This window comes from Scyliorhinus torazame, chromosome 2, assembly GCF_047496885.1.
Source record: "Scyliorhinus torazame isolate Kashiwa2021f chromosome 2, sScyTor2.1, whole genome shotgun sequence".
Taxonomy (NCBI): domain Eukaryota; kingdom Metazoa; phylum Chordata; class Chondrichthyes; order Carcharhiniformes; family Scyliorhinidae; genus Scyliorhinus; species Scyliorhinus torazame.
The window spans coordinates 31,354,080-31,372,053 of NC_092708.1; the positions used below are offsets into that span (position 1 = coordinate 31,354,080).

A 17,974-nucleotide genomic window follows, 5' to 3' on the forward strand; every position below is an offset into this window, starting at 1 on the left:
TAAGGTGTACCAATACAATAGTGACTCCAACAGTCCCTAGCCCCCGATGGTGCCGTTCCCCCCCCAATCCTCAGCCCCACCCAATCCATGCTCTACCGCTACATCTAGGCCTGTACCGAGGATACACATCAGAGGTGGAGGCAGCCTGCTGCTTATCGTATCCTGTGGCCTTTAATGCCCCTGGTGGGCATTCTGTAGAGGGCTTGGAGCTGGAGGGCCTTGTTGGCTCCTGTCAACTGGCCAGTGGCAGTGCCACCCTGCTCCGCACGCTGACCCCGTGACGTGTCGTTGTCGGGGGAGCTGGTGATCGCCGCCGTCTCCCTGTAGCATTGCTCTGGGCTGGCCTCCAGCATTCCCTCCTCTTTATTGGTGCCACTAGGGTCCTGGCTGTCACCTTGGGATGGAGGGGCAGCTGGATTGAGCACTGACTGCCCCTGCTCCACCTGCCTCTGCCAGCCCTGGCAGCTCCCCATGGTGTGGATGCCCTTTGCAATGAACAATGAATGCTCCTCTCTGCGAACCGTGCCAAGCCCCGCAGCGCCTCGCCAATGTCCACTTGCTTCTGGGAATGGGACATGCTCTGGAACGCCTCAGCAATGCCCACCTGAGACTGGGACATGCTCTGCAGTGCCTCGGAAAGGTCCGCCTGCATCAACGACACATCCCCCGACATGCTGTCGAGACGCTCAACCATGGCCGCCACTGACTGAGCAACGCCCTGTCCACCACCACTCATGGTGCTGACATCATGCTCCAGCCTCTCCACTGCAGTCGCCACCTCAGCAGTGTTGGCCTCGGTGCCATGCATTGCAGGTACAATCTCATGCACCCTTAGACTTTGGGACTCCTCCAATCGGCTTTGGACCTGCTGGAATGTTGCTGACATCCCTTTCTGAATTTCACGACTGCACCATATTGACTGCATTAGTACTGGGACAGCCTGTCCCAGAGGCTCAGCATCTGACTGAGGCCCAGCTGGGTCCTGGGATCCAGCAGACCTCCAATTACTGCCTCCCCTGGGTGATCCTGCCTCCACCTGATGTGCATCTGCAACTGTGTGGTGCTCACCAGATTGTGCCCCAGAAGACTGTCCACTACTGTCTACCATTATACAGTGAATGGTAGAACCCTCAAGAGTATTGAAAGTCAGAGATATCTAGGTGTACAGGTCCACAGGTCACTGAAAGGGGCAACACAGGTGGAGAAGGTAGTCAAGAAGGCAAACGGCATGCTTGCCTTCATTGGCCGGGGCATTGAGTATAAGAATTGGCAAGTCATGTTGCAGCTGTATAGAATCTTAGTCAGGCCACACTTGGAGTATAGTGTTCAATTCTGGTCGCCACACTACCAGAAGGATGTGGAGGCTTTAGAGAGGGTGCAGAAGAGATTTACCAGAATGTTGCCTGGTATGGAGGGCATTAGTTATGAGAAACGGTTGAGTAAACTCGGTTTGTTCTCACTGGAACGATGGAGGTTGAGGGGTGACCTGATAAAGGTCTACAAAATTATGAGGGGCATAGACAGAGTGGATAGTCAGAGGCTTTTCCCCAGGGTAAAGGGGTCAATTACTAGGGGGCGTAGGTTTGACGTGCGAGGGGCAAGGTTTAGAGTAGATGTACGAGGCAAGTTTTTTTACACAGAGGGTAATGGGTGCCTGGAACTTGCGACCGGAGGAGGTGGTGGAAGCAGGGACGATAGTGACATTTAAGGGGCATCTTGACAAATACATGAATTGGATGGGAATAGAGGGATACGGACCCAGGAAGTGTAGAAGATTGTAGTTTAGTCGGACAGCATGGTCGGCGCGGGCTTGGAGGGCCGAAGGGCCTGTTCCTGTGCTGTACTTTTCTTTGTTCTTTGTTGTTCTTTGTACTTTTGCTATTTGAAATGTGTGTCTCTACGCTGGTGGAGTGTGGGAATGACAGCCGTGATACTATGATGGCGGCATCCACAGAAAATTCCTCCAAGGTGTTCGCTCAGAAAGCTGGATGGGCCGGCGACCACGGGGTGCGATCCTAGGGGAGAATGGACATGTGGTCAATGAGAGGGAAAGATCATCATCTTGGCATGAATAACTCACGTGTGACTGGTCATCTGGGCGAGGGCTGGTGGATACTCGCCATCGCAGCATTGGCTGATCTCGGCGTCAGTAATCGATCATTTTGGGACGACACCCGCTATCGCCAGGGCCCGTTTCTTGAAGGGGGCGAGGACCCTGTCATCCGGTACCCCGCCGCCCCTCTGGGGCCTATCCCATATGTTGTAGGCCAACTTCTCCTGTAATCTTTATTATTGTCACAAGTAAGCTACATTACCACTGCAATGAAGTTACTGCAGGGACTGAGAGGGGGCATCGTAAGCCACACGCATCATGCATCACAGGTGGGGGGGGGGGGGGCAGCATGGTGGGAAGTGGAGGTGCACCACTTTTGGGTATAGATGGGGTGTGTTTGTGGATGCCAGGGTGTGCTGGGGCATATGCGGTATTGCGTGTGTGTGGGTGGCGCGGGGTCGTTGGGGGGCCCCCAGGGCTAGAAGGCGGAACCGGTACTGGGGGCCGATGCCAACTCACCCGTGCGGCCCGGTGGAGGTCGTTGTGCTTGTTGCGGCACGGAGGGTGGTCCTCCTGCTCATACTCCTCTGCCACTGCCTCCCAGGCCACACTGTGGCTGACTGTCCGACCCCCTCGGGGGAACAGAGTGTCCTGTCTCCTCCGTGTCCAGGAATCTGTCCAGGTCGGCAGCCCCAAGTCATGGAGCTGGTCTACGCGGTGGTATGGCTGCGAAGTCTGGAATTTGCTCTGCGGGACTGGTTTAAGTGCTGTTCCTCTTCGCTAGCGGGGAGCAGCCAAGTGCAGCCCTGGTGAATCAGCTAGCGGGACAGTCATTTGCGGCGTGAATACCGCAGGGCCTCGATGAGTGGCCCAATTAACGTTAAATGCCGGCGACTACCTCGCCGGGTCAGCTATCGTGAAATCCCCGCCATTTCCCGCTTACTACCACACTTAGAACAAATTTGGTTAGACCGCGCCCTATGACTCTAAAATCAGTTATCAAGGAATCTGTTTGCTTTACAATTAGTATTGCGATGATGGACCTATTGGACAAACAATAGTGGTGGTGTCAGGAAGTCGGTGGTGGGAGAGGAACACCCCCAGGAATAAATCCGACCAGAGTTGGCAACTAGCTGTCAGTTGAGGAAATGTTTTCCAGATAGCACAACCCACTGCTTAAACATTTATTCTCCTCTTGCCTCTGGTGCATATGCCAATCAGCTTAAATCTGTGCCTCCTATTTACCATAAGACAAGAAGACCATAAGACATAGGGGCAAAATTAGGCCATTCGGCCCATCGAGTCTGCTCCGCCATTCAATCATGGCTGATATTTTTCTCCCCATAACCCATGTTTACCTTATTAATCAAGAACCTATCCATCTCTCTTAAAGACACTCAGTGATTTGGCCTTCACAGCCTTCTGCGGCAAAGAGTTCCACAGATTCACCACCCTCTGGCTGAAGAAATTCCTCCTCATCTCTGTTTTAAAGGATCGTCCCTTTAGTCTGAGATTGTGTCCTCTGATTCTAATTTTTCATACAAGTGGAAACATCCTCTCCACGTCCACTCTAACCAGGCCTCGCAGTATCCTGTAAGTTTCAATAAGATCCCCCCTCATTTTTCTAAACTCCAAAAAGTTCAGACGCAGAGTCCTCAACCGTTCCTCATACGACAAGCTCTTTATTCCAGGGATGATTCTTGTGAGCCTACTCTGGACCCTTTCCAAGGTCAGCACATCCTTCTTTAGATATGGGGCCCAAAACTGCTCACAATACTCCAAATGGGTCTGACCAGAGCCTCAGAATTAAATCACTGCTCTTATATTCTAGCTCGCTCAACATGAATGCTAACATTGAATTTGCCTTCCTAACTGCTGACTGAACCTGCACATTAATCTTAAGAGAGTCTTTAACATGGACTCCCAAATCCCTTTGTGCTCCTGATTTCCTAAGCATTTCCCACTGGAAACAACTGCTTCTTATTTTGTCCATCAAACCCTTCATGGTTTTGAACACCTTTATTAAATCTCCACTTTACCTTCTCCACTCTGAGGAAAACAACCCCTGCTTCTCCAGGCCCTCCACATAACTGGATTCCCGCATCACGGGCTGCCAAGCAATTTTTTACAGGTGGACGGAGGGAACGCGTCGGGAATACGGAACCCTGTAAAATCCATCCCTATGATTCTAATCCTGACTCTGCAGCAGACCGGTGCAAATATCAGTATAGACGTTGCCAGTCAGTGCCCTGTTAATAGCAGCTTTTCATGCTAGAATTGCACTTAAGAGTGGATTAAATGCAGCATGAATGTTTTACGCCTGAGCCATTGCACTTCACTCTGTCCTGTCTTCACGAAGATGGGCGGTATGGTAACACAGTGGTTAGCACTGTTGCTTCACAGTGCCAGGCTCCCAGGTTCGATTCCCGGCTTGGGTCATTCTCTACGCGGAGTCTGCACGTTCCCCCCGTGTCTGCGTGGGTTTCCTCCCACGAAAGACATGCTTGTTAGGCGAATTGGACATTCCGAATTCTCCCTCTGTGTATCCGAACAGGTGCCGGAATGTGGCGACTGGGGTTTTTTCACAGTAACTTCATTGCCGTGTTAATGTAAGCCTACTTATGACAATGATTATTATTATTTTTTTTATTATTAAGATGTAGCTCAATTAATTCCCAGGAAGTGAAGTAATGTATTGGCTGGAATGTACGAAGAGACGCGAGCTTTCACGATATTTTAATGTTATCAGTGGATTCATGGGCAGCTTCTGCATTTCCTAAATGAAGAGCCTCCCAGATTTAAGCTTGTCCAGATAAAAGTGACTCGGAGTCACTGAATCCCTTTGACCTTGTTAGGATATTACGGGCGAGATTCTCCGACCCCCCACCGGGTCGGAGAATCACCGGGGGCTGGCGTGAATCCCGCCCCCGCAGGTTGCCGAATTCTCCGGCACCGGAGATTCGGCGGGGGGCGGGAATCGCGCCGCGCCGGTTGGCGGGCCCCCCCCCCGGCGATTCTCCGGCCCGCGATAGGCCGAGGTCCCGCCGCTGTCAACCCACGCCAGCCGGCGTGGATTGAACCACCTTTGGGACGGCGGGACACTCCCGCACATGCGCCGCCCGCCAATGTCATTTCCGCGCCAGCTGGCGGGGGGAAATCAGTCCGGCTCGGGCCTAGCCCCTCAAGGTTAGGACTCGGCCGGACAAGATGCGGAGGATTCCGCACCTTTGGGGCGGCGCAATGCCGGACTGATTTGCGCCGTTTTTGGCGCCGGTCGGCAGACACCGCGCCGCTTATGGAGAATTTCGCCCCAGATCTGGAACTGATCTGGGGCTTATCCACAGACCGTGTTTGGAATTTACTGTGCCGAGATAGATTAATCAGTCTCGATACTCTCAGGCAACACAAAGATGAAAGGCCCCAAGCTTTCAATGAAATGAAACGGAGTTAGTAATCCGATCTATTTCAGGAATGATTTGTTTTGAAGATATTTGGAAGTGAATACTCTATGCAAGCCCACTAGTCAGAGGACTTTTATGTTATATAACATGTCTGTTGTGGCTCAGCTGGTAGCAGCCTTGTCTCTGAACCACAGGCTCCTGAGGTTCAAGTCCCACTCCAGGCCTTGAGTGCATTAAAATGAAGATTGGCACTGTCCTTGCTCGGGTGCATGTAACGTATCCCAAGGCGCTATTTAAAAGAAGACCAGGGGGATTGTTCGCAGTGTCCCGGCCAGCATTCATCCCTCAATCAACATCTCAAAGATAGATTATCTGGTTGTTATTACATTGATAACCACATTCATGGCACTAAAAATATGTTGGTGGTATGTGCGACTGTCACAACTGAAGCACATTTTTTCAGATTTGGTGGACGTCAAAGTATGTTGCAATGCCTTTAAACCGCACCACAGAACAGAAGCTGCCATTTTTTTAAAAAGCGTCATAAGGATGGCTATTCGAGTGTCAGAGGGTGTGTCCAGTTCACTCCCAGTCTTAGGATGCTCACTCACTCACCCTCACCCACTGTGATAGCAGTTGAGAGTGCTTGTTAATGTGTAGGGATGAGGTTGAATGAGAGCCCTGAGATGGGAGTGAGTCAGAATCACTCACACATCCTTCCTTCTCTCTCCCTCTTTACTTCCCCACTTCCCCTCTCTCTCCCTCATTCACATACATGCTATGTTTTCTATTTTGCCTGACCTGGATGGCTTGGATGTGTAGTGTTGAATAAAGAACACAAAGCTTTGCTAATAAACAAAACTATGAATGTAATACACTACTAACTAAGATTCGTTCACATTCCTAAAGTAGAAGGTTTCTCTATTGAACTATGCTATCTCTAACTCGCAGACTTTCTCAAGTACAACTGCTTTCTCCCTCTCATGCCTCACTATCATATCCAGCATCCTCCTAACTCGTGACTCCCAGAATCCTCAGGGTCACATGATATATAGATGACTGTTCTGTGGTTCCCTCGAGTGGTAAGAAGCATTATCATTAACTTGTTAACTCTTTACATCCCATTCAATATACATATCATGACAATATACATTCATCTCTCTCTCCCTCTCTTTCGCACATTCTCCCATATCACTCTCTCCTCCCTCTCTCTTACCCTCACCCTCTCTCCCCTATCTCTCACTCTCTTCCTTGCCCCTTCTCACTTTTTACCTCCCATTCTCCCTCTCACTCTCCCCCCCCCCCCTCTTTCTCTTTCCACCCCCTCCCGCTTTCTCTCTCTCACCTCAAACTAGTCCCTCTCTTTCTTACTCTCCCTCTGACACTCTCCCTACCACACCCCACGCTTACTGTCACTCTCTCCTTTGACTATCCCCTTCGGCTGTCCCCTCTCTCACTCTCCTGCTCCCACGTCCCGTCCCCCCCCCCCTTACATACTTTTCACTGTACCTCGGTACACATGACAATAAACCAATCCAATCCAATCAATATTCAGCAGGTTGATACCTCAAAACAAATTTCTACCCCAGCCTTTCTGAAGCAGCCCATATTGTTTCTCTAAGTTAGAATCTGGCATCATTAGCCATGGTTTGCACCATACCTTTTACATGAACACGGGACCACTGCACAATCATTTGGCCATAGATCGGTGGACAGCAAATGTTGCTAGACCGCTATCTCAATCAAATATATCTCACTGCCTTGAACACCAGAGTACACGATACACACACAAGGGCATCCAGGTGACAGTTTAACTGATTAAATGCAGTTAAATCTAAGACACGGAGTATAGCCAATTAATTGTAGATAAACCAAGTTACATGCACACAGCTAAAGTACATTTTGTCCTTTTCAATCCCTTCTAATGATCTCATTCCCATGATTACATTGCCTTAATTAGCTCAGTACTATTTCTGAACACTTACTTTCATTGTTCTCTTTAACTGTGGATTTGTCCATTGCCTGTGCCCCCTCACATAAAACATTCTTTACAATCCCACATTCAGCAGAAAGCTATTGTAACCCATTGTGTGCTGGTTCAACAGACTCCCAGGATATTGAAACATAGAAAATAGGATTTGGAGGAAGCCATTCGGCCCTTCAAGCCTGTCCCATCATTCATTGTGATCATGGCCGATCATCCTAATCAATAGCCTAAACCCACCTCCCCCCCACCCCCCATCCCTTGATCCCCTTCACCCCAAGTGGTACATCTAACTGCGTCTTGAAAGCAAACAATGTTTTGGCCTCAACTACCTCCTGTGGTAACGAATTCCACAAGCTCACCACTCTCTGGGTGAAGACATTTCTCCTCATCTCTGTCCTAAATGATCTACCCTGTATTCTCAGAATGTGACCCTGGTTGTGGACACCCTCACCATCGGGAACATTCTTCTTGCATGCACCCTGTCTAGTCCTGTTAGAATTTTATAGGTTTCAATGAGATCCCTCCTCATACTTTTTGACTCCAGCAAATACAATCCTAACCGACTCAATCTCTCCTCATATGTCCACCTTACCATCCCAGGATTCAGTTTGGTAAGCCTTTGTTGTACTCCTGCTATAGTAGGAATATCCTTCCTCAGATAAGGAGACCAAAACTGCACACAAAATATTTTTTTAAAATATTTTTTAACAAAACATTTTAATGAGGTATTTTTTGGCATTGTAACCAGTTACAGATAACAGAAATGTGCAAACATCAATATAAAACCAATACTTCAATCAAACCATTCTGCACATGCCCGCTCCTCTCCCATAGACACTACCTGCCTATTTATCCCTCCTACTCTACTCTAATCCACCACCCCCCCCCCCACGCCCTGCTGACGTTCAATCTCCCGCGAAGAAGTCGATGAATGGTTGCCACCATTGGGCGAACCCCAGTACAGATCCCCTCAAGGCGAACTTAATTTTTTCCATACCCAGAAAACTTGACGTGTCCGAAAGCCATAGTTCGGTCTTTGGGGGGTTTTGAGTCCCTCCATACCAGCAGTATTCGCCGCCGGGCTATTAAGGAAGCAAAGGCCAGAACATCTGCCTCTTTCTCCCCCTGGACTCTCGGGTCTTCCGAAACCCTGAAAATCGCCACCCTTGTTTTCAGCACCCGGGACATGAACCCCGCAAATCCCACCCTAAGCTTAGGACATGCCCAAAACATGTGAACATGGTTCGCTGGTCCTCCCGCGCATCTAGCACACTTGTCCTCTACCCCAAAGAATTTGGCATCTTTGAATTTGTCTATATATGTGTTTCTGGAACATACCTCTTCATTCACCTGAGGAAGGAGCAGCGCTCCAAAAGCTAGTGACATCGAAACAAACCTGTTGGACTTTAACCTGGTGTTGTAAGACTTCGTACTGGGCTCACCCCAGTCCAACGCCGGCATCTCCACACCAAAGAATTTGCTCATCCGAGCTACTGTCATGTGGGCCCGGTGATGCACACAATATTTTAGATGTGGTCTCACCAAGGCCCTGTATAATTACAGTAAGACATCCCTGCTCCTGTAATCGAAACCTCTGCAATTAAGGCCAACATATCCAAATTATACCTCATCTGCCCATTCATTTGCTTACTCACTCAATTTGTCCAAATCACACTGAAGGATCTCTGCATCCTCCTCACAGCTCACCCTCTCACCCAACTTTGTCATCTGCAAATTTGGAGATAAAAAGGAGGCCATTCAGTACATTGAGTCTTCACTGACTCTCCAAAAGAGCACTCTATCTGAGCCCACTCCCCTGCCCTAGCCTTCGTAACCTACACATCTTTGGACACTGAGGAGCAATTTAGCATCGCCAATCCACCTAACCTACACATGTTTGGACTATGGGAGGAAACTGGAGCACCCGGAGGAAACCCACGCAGACACAGGGAGAATATTCAAACTCCACCCAGACAGTTACCCAAAGTCGGGATCAAACTTCGATCCCTGGCGCTGTGAAGCAGCAGTGCTAACCACTGTGCCATCTCAGGTAGTCAGGGCTCTTTTTTTGACAGATATCTCACAGGTTTTGAAGACTATTTTGAATTTTGAATTAAATGGAGCTCTGTATAAGAAAGAAAGCCATTCACAAGCTGGAGGCATTATATAGAAAACAGAAAAAGTTGATATAAAAGAAGAAATGTCCAATTTTATCTTTTGATATTATTTTTCTTTCCCGGATTAACTACCGCTATTTCATTTCGGCTTACCCTTGGACATAGAAAAGTGCACAAGGACTGATTTCACATGCCATTTGTTCTAATTTCAGGAGGAACAGCTTCGAGGCAGAAAGGATTCCTTGGGTGCATTCGGTCCCTGCAATTAAACGGGGTGACTCTTGACCTCGAGGAAAGAGCAAAAATGACCCCAGGGGTGAAGCCAGGATGCCCGGGACACTGCAGCAGTTACGGCAACCTGTGCCACAATGGAGGGAGATGCATGGAGAAATACAGTGGCTATTCCTGTGACTGCAGCCACTCAGCTTACGATGGACCATTCTGTAAGAAAGGTAGGATGTAACGTTCTGGTCTCGCGAATGTTTAATTAAAGCTGGACACTGGGTTCCATGAATAGCACATTGCTCATACGCAATGCAATTTAACATGATTGAACGGAGCAATGTAATAGCTGTTGGTAAAAGTGTTTATAATGAATGTGTTAATTTTTCACAAGGGCAGCATTACTTTGCAAGGCAAATCAGATGGTTCATTGAACACGGCATCTACTTTACTGAAAATAATTTGCAAGCAGATCATTGCTACTTGTTACTCTCACAGGGTGATCAGCTACGAGAGTGTACATTATGTTTGTGTTCTCGACGTACAACTTGGGAGGTCCCTCAAAACTGGGTCATGGTGATCACCTTACGAAAAGCCAGCATGAAACTGGGGCTGTGACACAGTGCGTGAGAGAGGAGAAAGGGGCTAAAATTGGAGGATGTTCCAATCAGAGCATTCCGCCATACCTCCTCGTACCTGATGGCATCGTCAGATTAAAAATGGCTTTCGTATTTTTGGGTGACCAATATCGAGGTTAGTCATATCATCTGCTGCCCATATATTCACAGAAACAAACAAACTGAGATGCAAGATAGACATCTTCCTAAATAGATCTCCCAGCATCATTGGCAGGCTGTGCTCGGTATCTCAATGGGGCAGCACGGTAGCACAGTGGTTAGCACTGTTGCTTCACAGCTCCAGGGTCCCAGGTTCGATTCCCGGCTTGGCTCAGTGTCTGTATGGAATCTGCATGTTCTCCCTGTGTCTGTGTGGGTTTCCTCCGGTTTCCTTCCACAAGTCCCGAAAGACGTGCTGTTACGTAATTTGGACATTCTGAATTCTCCCTCTGTGTACCTGAACAGGTGCCGGAATGTGGAGACTAGGGGATTTTCACAGTAACTTCATTGCAGTGTATATGTAAGCCTACTTGTGACAATGAAGATTATTATGTCTCCTGTGAGGAGCATTTATTCATTTCCACGGGTGGTGGATTCACCTCGCTGGACGTCTTGGTGTTGTCTACATAGTTTTCCAGATCCCGCATCATAGATTCAACAGAAAACCTTGAGGCATGGGGTGGGGCAGAGGGCACATACAGGGGTAGATAACCGTTTTAAGGCATTTCTCCCACAGGATTGGTGATCCTCCACTGGATATTCCATGCATAGACTTTAGTGTAACATGATGCTTAATATCAGAGAAGAGAAGGGTAGACCATGAACCAAGGAACTCAAAACCAAGTGCTAGGTGTCCAGTTTGTCTTAGCTTGTTTCCTGATATCATTCCACGCTGAGAACCTGTGACTTCCAGTTATGTTGCAAAGTAGGACTGAGAAAGTAACCAATCAACCTTCTAAAGGATGTAAAAGACATTTGTGTGGATTCAGAAAGATGAATTGGAACTGCTTACAAGCCTTGTATTCCTGATTTAAATATGAAATTTTTTTCCGACTATTTTCCTCTTGGCACTCCTTAAGGATGCAGAGGAAAATCTCCCAATCCCTTGAACAACATTCCTCCATCACTCGTTCACTGTTTATACCTCTCATTGATATTTGTGGGATTTTTGCTTCATGCAAAATGGCTGCCACATTCACACAGAACAACAGTTACTGTACTTTGAAATTTTCCTTTGGATCTGGGTATCACAAGCAGGGTAGGAATTTAATATCCATCCTTTAGTACCCTGGGAACATGGTGATGGGCCGCATTTTTGGACCCCTGATGGTGGTTTGATTTAACTGTGTGGTTTTCTGAGGCATTTTCTGGGTGTTAAATGTCAACCATTTTGATGTGGGACAAATAAACCATAACAGGGAACAATAGTCCACATTTCACAGTCAGTAGCAAAGTAAAGGTCTTTCCACTGACCTTGAAGAAAATTGCCTCAGAAAAGGTATTGCAATCTCTGTGGTGTGGATTTTCCCTTTCTCAATGTCAGTTTGAATCTGGTGCCAAATCATGGAATCATCAGCATTCTAGATAAAGTGTTATCAATGATCAAGGAGGATAAGCAGCAAACCATCCTGATGTATTCTCACAGACAGCAAACCAGGAAATCAAATGCACTGTCCCCCCTCTTGTTTTACAGATAGCAAAATAAATAATTGACATCCACAGAGAATTTGAGGGTGCGATCTAAAACAAAAGTCAGTTCTGGGCAGGATCGTTCCGTGCCCGCTATCTAGCGGCACTCTGTTCCTATTTTTGTGCCATGGCTGGAAACGCCCAACCATCCTCCCCCCACCCTGAGGCCGCACTCAGTGTCATTTCCTGTACGAAGGAATTCCGACGAGCGGAATTTCTTCATGTAGGAAGAGATTGGGTTGTCATTTTCAAATGACGTCCCATTCTCTCAATCCCCCAACGCAACCACCGGACCCCACAAATGCCCCAATTCACCAATAAGGGAGTGATCAAGCCCCACCTCACACGGGCAGGGATCTTCTGGATCCGATCCTGACGCAGGCAAAATGCCAGCCAAGGTGCCCAGGTGTCACTTCTAGGCTGGCAGTGCCAGGCTGGCACCCAGGCAGGTACTGAGATGGGGGAGGGCGGGAAATAGGATTATCCACAGCTTCCTGCCTTCCTGACTTGACAGTGATTTTACGCTGGTGTGTGTAGAACCTTGGATTGGAAGTCCGTCCTTGCCCCATTTCCCACCCAGCCTCAATTCTTGTAGTTTGGCGGGTGGATGACAGCTCAAGGAGGAAACACAGAAATGAAGAAACTTAGATCTCGGGCAGGCAGGGCTGGGGCCCGCCTCCCCTTAAGCTGGGGTGCCCTCTTCTTAAGGCCTAGTGACCTCCAGACCTCCCTTCCCCCTTCGTCTATCCCCCAAGACACTGAGCACACCAACCCGACCTCCCAGGCCTTTGTTGCCCAGAGACCACTTCTTCTTCTGATCACTGCTGCGCTGTTTCTGGAGGGGCTGGAAAGCTGCTGCTGGCCAATCTGATTGGCCAGAAGACCTTCAAGACGGAGTTTCCTCTTGTTTGACAGGAGTAAGCCCCATCTTTTGCCAAAGAATGCTCATTAGAGTGCAAAATTGCAGCGGGGCTCTCAGAGTCAGCGAGGGCTCTTCAGATCACTGAATCCCCAGCATCCTAAAAATTCAGGCCCAGAGACAGGTTGCAGATTTAGACCAGGAATGCTGAGGGTTACCTCAAAATTCAGGTCAATGCTTCTTTATTGAAGGAGTAACCTGTCTCTTTGTTCTCCCTGCCAAAGCAAACAATTTCACATTTTCCCACATTGTAGTCCATTTGTCAGGTTTTTGCTCACTCACTCAACCTATCTATATTCACCAGCAAATCCCTTGTGTCCTCTTCACAACATACCTTCCCACCTACCTCCGTGTCGTTTACAAATTTAGTTACCATGCCTTCACTCCCACTCACCTTAGTCATTGATGTAAATCATAAACATTTGAGGCCCCAGAATAGACCACTGCAGGACTCCACTCATCACACCCTGCCAAACAGACAAAGAGCCATGTATGCATACTCACTGTTCTCTGCCAGCCAGCCAATCTTCAATCCAGGCTCCAAAGAACAGAAGAACTAGGAGCAGGAGTAGGCAATTCAGCCCCCACGCCATGGTACCCACTATACCACGAGCTTTTAGTTTTTACAATAACCTTTGAAATTACACCTTATCAAATGCTTTCTGGAAATCCAAGTAGAGTACATCTACAGGTTCACCTCTATCCACAGCACAAAGAACTTCAGTAAATTGTTTAAACATGATTTTCCTTTCATAAAACCAGACAGACTATTCCAAATTACCTTGAGCTTGTCTTAGTGCCCAGCCATAACCTTGTTAATGATTAATTCAAACACCTTTCCCACGGCAGACGTCAAGCTAACTGGCGTACAATTTCCTGTTTCCTGTCTCCCTCTCTTAATGAATAGAGGTGTTATATTTGCTACTTTCCAGTCTGATGGGACCTTTCCAAATTCTAACAAATTTGGAAAATTAACACCAATGCATCTACTATATCATTAGTCACTTCTTTAAGACCCTAGGTGGAAGATCAACAGGACCTGGAGACTTGTCAGCCCCTAGCAGCGCCATCAGTTTGCTGACTACTACTTCCCAGGTTATTGTAATTGCACCAAGTTCCTCTTTCCCCCCCACCTCTCGATTTTATAGCTATTCATGAATATTTCTTGTATTCTCTATGGTGATGACACAAGCAAAAATTATTTGTTCATTTCATCTGTCACCTCCTTATTATCTATCATTAACACCCCCATTGCCACACTGCAGGGGAACAACATAGGAACATAGGAATTAGAAGCAGAAGTAGGCAATTCATCCTTTCGAGCCTGCTCCGCCATTCAATCAGATCTTGGCTGATCATTTCCTGGTCTCAAATCCATATCCCTTTAACCTATTTTTGTATCAGAAATAAATCGAACTACCCTCATATTACTTACTCTTTTCCTGTTTAACTACCTGTAGGAACTTATGCTATCTATTTTTACATTTCTAGCAATCTTCCTCTCTTACTCTAATTTCTTTCTCCTGATCAACCTTTCCGTCATTCTCTGTTGATCCTCATATTCTAACCAATCATCTGACTAGTCACTCATCTTTTTTTAAACAAATTTAAGAGTACCCAATTCTTTTTTACCAATTAAGGGGCAATTTAGTGTGGCAATCCACCTACCCTGCTCATCTTTTTGGGTTCTGGGGATGAGACCCATACAGACATGGGGAGAGTGTGCAAACTCCACATGGACAGTGACCCGGGGCCGGGATCGAACCCGGGTCCTCGGTGCCATGAGGCAGCAGTGCTAACCACTGCACCACCGTGCCGGCCCTCTAGTCACACATCTTTGCACAGTTTTGTGATTTTTCCTTAAGTTCGATGCTTTCCTTAACGTTTTGAGTTACATCTGTTTTGTTGTGACTTATTAATTTGTTTTTTGGGGCATGGGCTGCACTGGAAAGGTTGTATTTATTCTCCAAACCTAGTTAGCCAAGGGACATTAAAGCTGCAATTTTCTGGACCTTTTGCAGATGGACAGGGAGGCAGGAAGTCTGACTAAAAGGCCGGGAAGCTCTTAAATGGCCATATGATTAACAAATTAATTTCAACATTGATCAATATTTGTCAAGGAAAATAAGAGGTTGCGTTTACTTAGAGATCGGGGCGGGATTCTCCGATCCCTCGCCGGGTTGGAGAATCGCCGGGAGCTGGCGTGGATCCCGCCCCCGCCGGTTGACGAATTCTCCGGCACCGGATATTCGGCGGGGGTGGGAATCGCGCCGCGCTAGTCGGCGGGCCCACCCCCCACTCCCCCCCCCCCCCCGGCGATTCTCCGGCCCGCGATGGGCCGAAGTCCCGCTGCTAGAATGGCAGTCTCCAGTGAGAATCTAACCACCTCTCTTACCGGCGGGACTAGGCGGCGCGGGCAGGCTCCGGGGTCCTGGGTGGTGGGGGGGGGGGGGCGCGAGGCGATCTGGCCTCAGGGGGTGCCCCCATGGTGGCCTGGCCCGCGATCGGGGCCCACCGATCCACGGGCGGGCATGTGCCATGGGGACACTCTTTTCCCTCCGCCTCAGCCACAGCCTTCACCATGGCGGAGGCGGAAGAGACCCCCCCCCCCTGCGCATGCGCGGGGATGAGGTCAACAGCTGCTGATGTCAAAAGGTGCGGAGAAATCCGCACCCTTGGGGCGGCCCGACACCGGAGTGGTTCACGCCACTCCATCCCGCCAGGACCCCCCGCCCCGCCGAGTAGGGGAGAATCCCGAATCTAAAATGCATTTGGAACTCTGAGTACAAATATAAAAATCATTAAGAGTAGTGACCAGGTCAACAAGGCCATGAAAAAAGCAAGCAATGCACAAAGATTTATTTCCAGAAAGATAGAATTGAAAAGTAATGAAGATAGGCTAAACCTGTGTCAAACCATTGCTTAGACCACGCTTAGGTACTGTATCCAATTCTAATCGCCACATTCATAGAGGCAATGGAGTGAGTCAAAAAGGATTCAGAAAGATGATACCAGAAAAGTGGGGTATCATTTTTATTCTTTCATGGAATGTGTGTGTCGCTGACAAGGCCAGCATGTGTTACACGTCCCTAATTGCACCAGAACTGAATGGTTTGCTCGGCTATTTCAGAGGGAAATTAAGTGTCAACCATATTGCTGTAATCTGAAGTCACATTAGGCTGGACCAGGTAAGGATGGTAGGTTTCCTGCCTTGACGGATATTCGTGGATCAGATGGAGTTTTACGATAACCGACAATAACTTCATAGTTACCATGAAGGAGACTGATATTCAATTCCAAAGTTCCTTTTTAAACAATTACATTTAAATTGCGCTAGCTGCCGTGGTGGGATTTGAACCCTTGTCCATAGAGCATTAGCATGGGTTGCTGGAAAGCTAGCCTAGTGACATTACCATTGCACCGCAATCTCCCCCGCTTTGTCTATACGGATGAGCAGGCTGCATTTCCTTTCTCTCGAAACGAAAAGGTTAAGGGGCGACCTAACAAAGCTCAATAAAAATTATGAAAGGTTTCGTTGAAGTAAACAGAGATAAAATGCTTACAGTTGAGGAGAAAAGCAAAAAAAAAAACCCCAAAGGAAATCAATGTAAGATAGCCACTGAGAAAGTCAACAGGGAATTCAGGAAAAAAACTCACTTGACCTGCAACTGATAAAGATGTGAAACTAGCTACCACAAGGACTGGTTGAAGAGAATAGTACCGATGCATTTGTGGGGAGGTTATATAAGCACACAAACGCAAAGGGAATACAGGATTTTTCTGTTAGATTTATTTGGGAAAAATCAGGAAGAGGCTTGGGTGGAGTATAAATGCCAGCATTGACCATTTGGGTGGAAATTATCTAGTTCCGTGTTGTACATCCAATGTAATTCTATGTAATAACACTCCTGTGAAGATTTTAATATGTTCAAGGTACTATAAAATTGCAAGTTTTTGCTGCTAACCCTGCTAAATTCACAAAGAATGTCAATACATTTGTTAGCTGTGATCTGGCATTTAAAATCCCAAGAATTAGGGGCAGGATTCTCTGAAACTGGGGATAAGCATGGAGGGAAGATCTTATGAGGAAAGGCTGAGGGACTTGAGGCTGTTTTCGTTAGAGAGAAGAAGGTTAAGAGGTGACTTAATTGAGGCACGCAAGATGATCAGAGGATTGGATAGGGTGGACAGTGAGAGCCTTTTTCCTTGGGTGGTGATGTCTAGCACGAGGGGACATAGCTTTAAATTGAGGGAAGATAGATATAGGACAGATGTCAGAGGTAGGTTCTTTACTCAGAGAGTAGTAAGGGCGTGGAATGCCCTGCCTGCAACAGTAGTGGACTCGCCAACACTAAGGGCATTCAAATGGTCATTGGATAGACATATGGACGATAAGGGAATAGTGTAGATGGGCTTTAGAGTGGTTTCACAGGTCGGTGCAACATCGAGGCCCGAAGGGCCTGTACTGCGCTGTAATGTTCTATGTTCTAAGTGTTGACACCGTTGTAAATGCCGGAGCATTTTACGCCGGCGTCATTTGGCCCCTAGGATCAGTGACCCTGCGCCGCACAGGGGGCCAGCACGACATGGAGAGTTTCACGCTGCTCTAACTGCCAATCTGGGCATCAGAACGGGCGCTGCGGATCCACGCATGCACATGGATTGCCTTCTCCGCGACGGCCCCGGCGCAACATGGCAGAGAGGTGCAGGGCCCCGGCGCGGAGGAACATAGGCCCCTACCAGAATAAGCCCGCCCGCCGATTGGCGGGCCCCGATCGTGGGCCAGGCCACATGTGGAAGGCCCCCCGGGGTCGGATTCCCCTTACCCCCCACCATGCCGCCCCCCCCCACAACATGAATGCCGAGGCCCCGCCGGGTAGGACCACATGTGAACGGCGCCGGCGGGACTCAACCTAATTCGGCGGGCACTCGGCCCATCGCGCGCGGAGAATCGCCGGGGGGGGGAGGT

At 48.2% G+C, this 17,974-nt stretch overlaps 1 protein-coding gene across 2 annotated transcripts in view; it reads left to right on the forward strand.

The window, feature by feature from the left end:
• LOC140387024 (contactin-associated protein-like 5) overlaps nt 1-17,974 on the forward strand; it is a 1,394,308-nt gene that overhangs the window by 1,070,508 nt on the left and 305,826 nt on the right. For both annotated transcript variants that reach the window (XM_072470006.1, XM_072470014.1), the window contains exon 18: nt 9,771-10,010. In XM_072470006.1, coding sequence (XP_072326107.1) covers nt 9,771-10,010 — 240 coding nt within the window. The remainder of the gene's footprint in view (nt 1-9,770; nt 10,011-17,974) is intronic.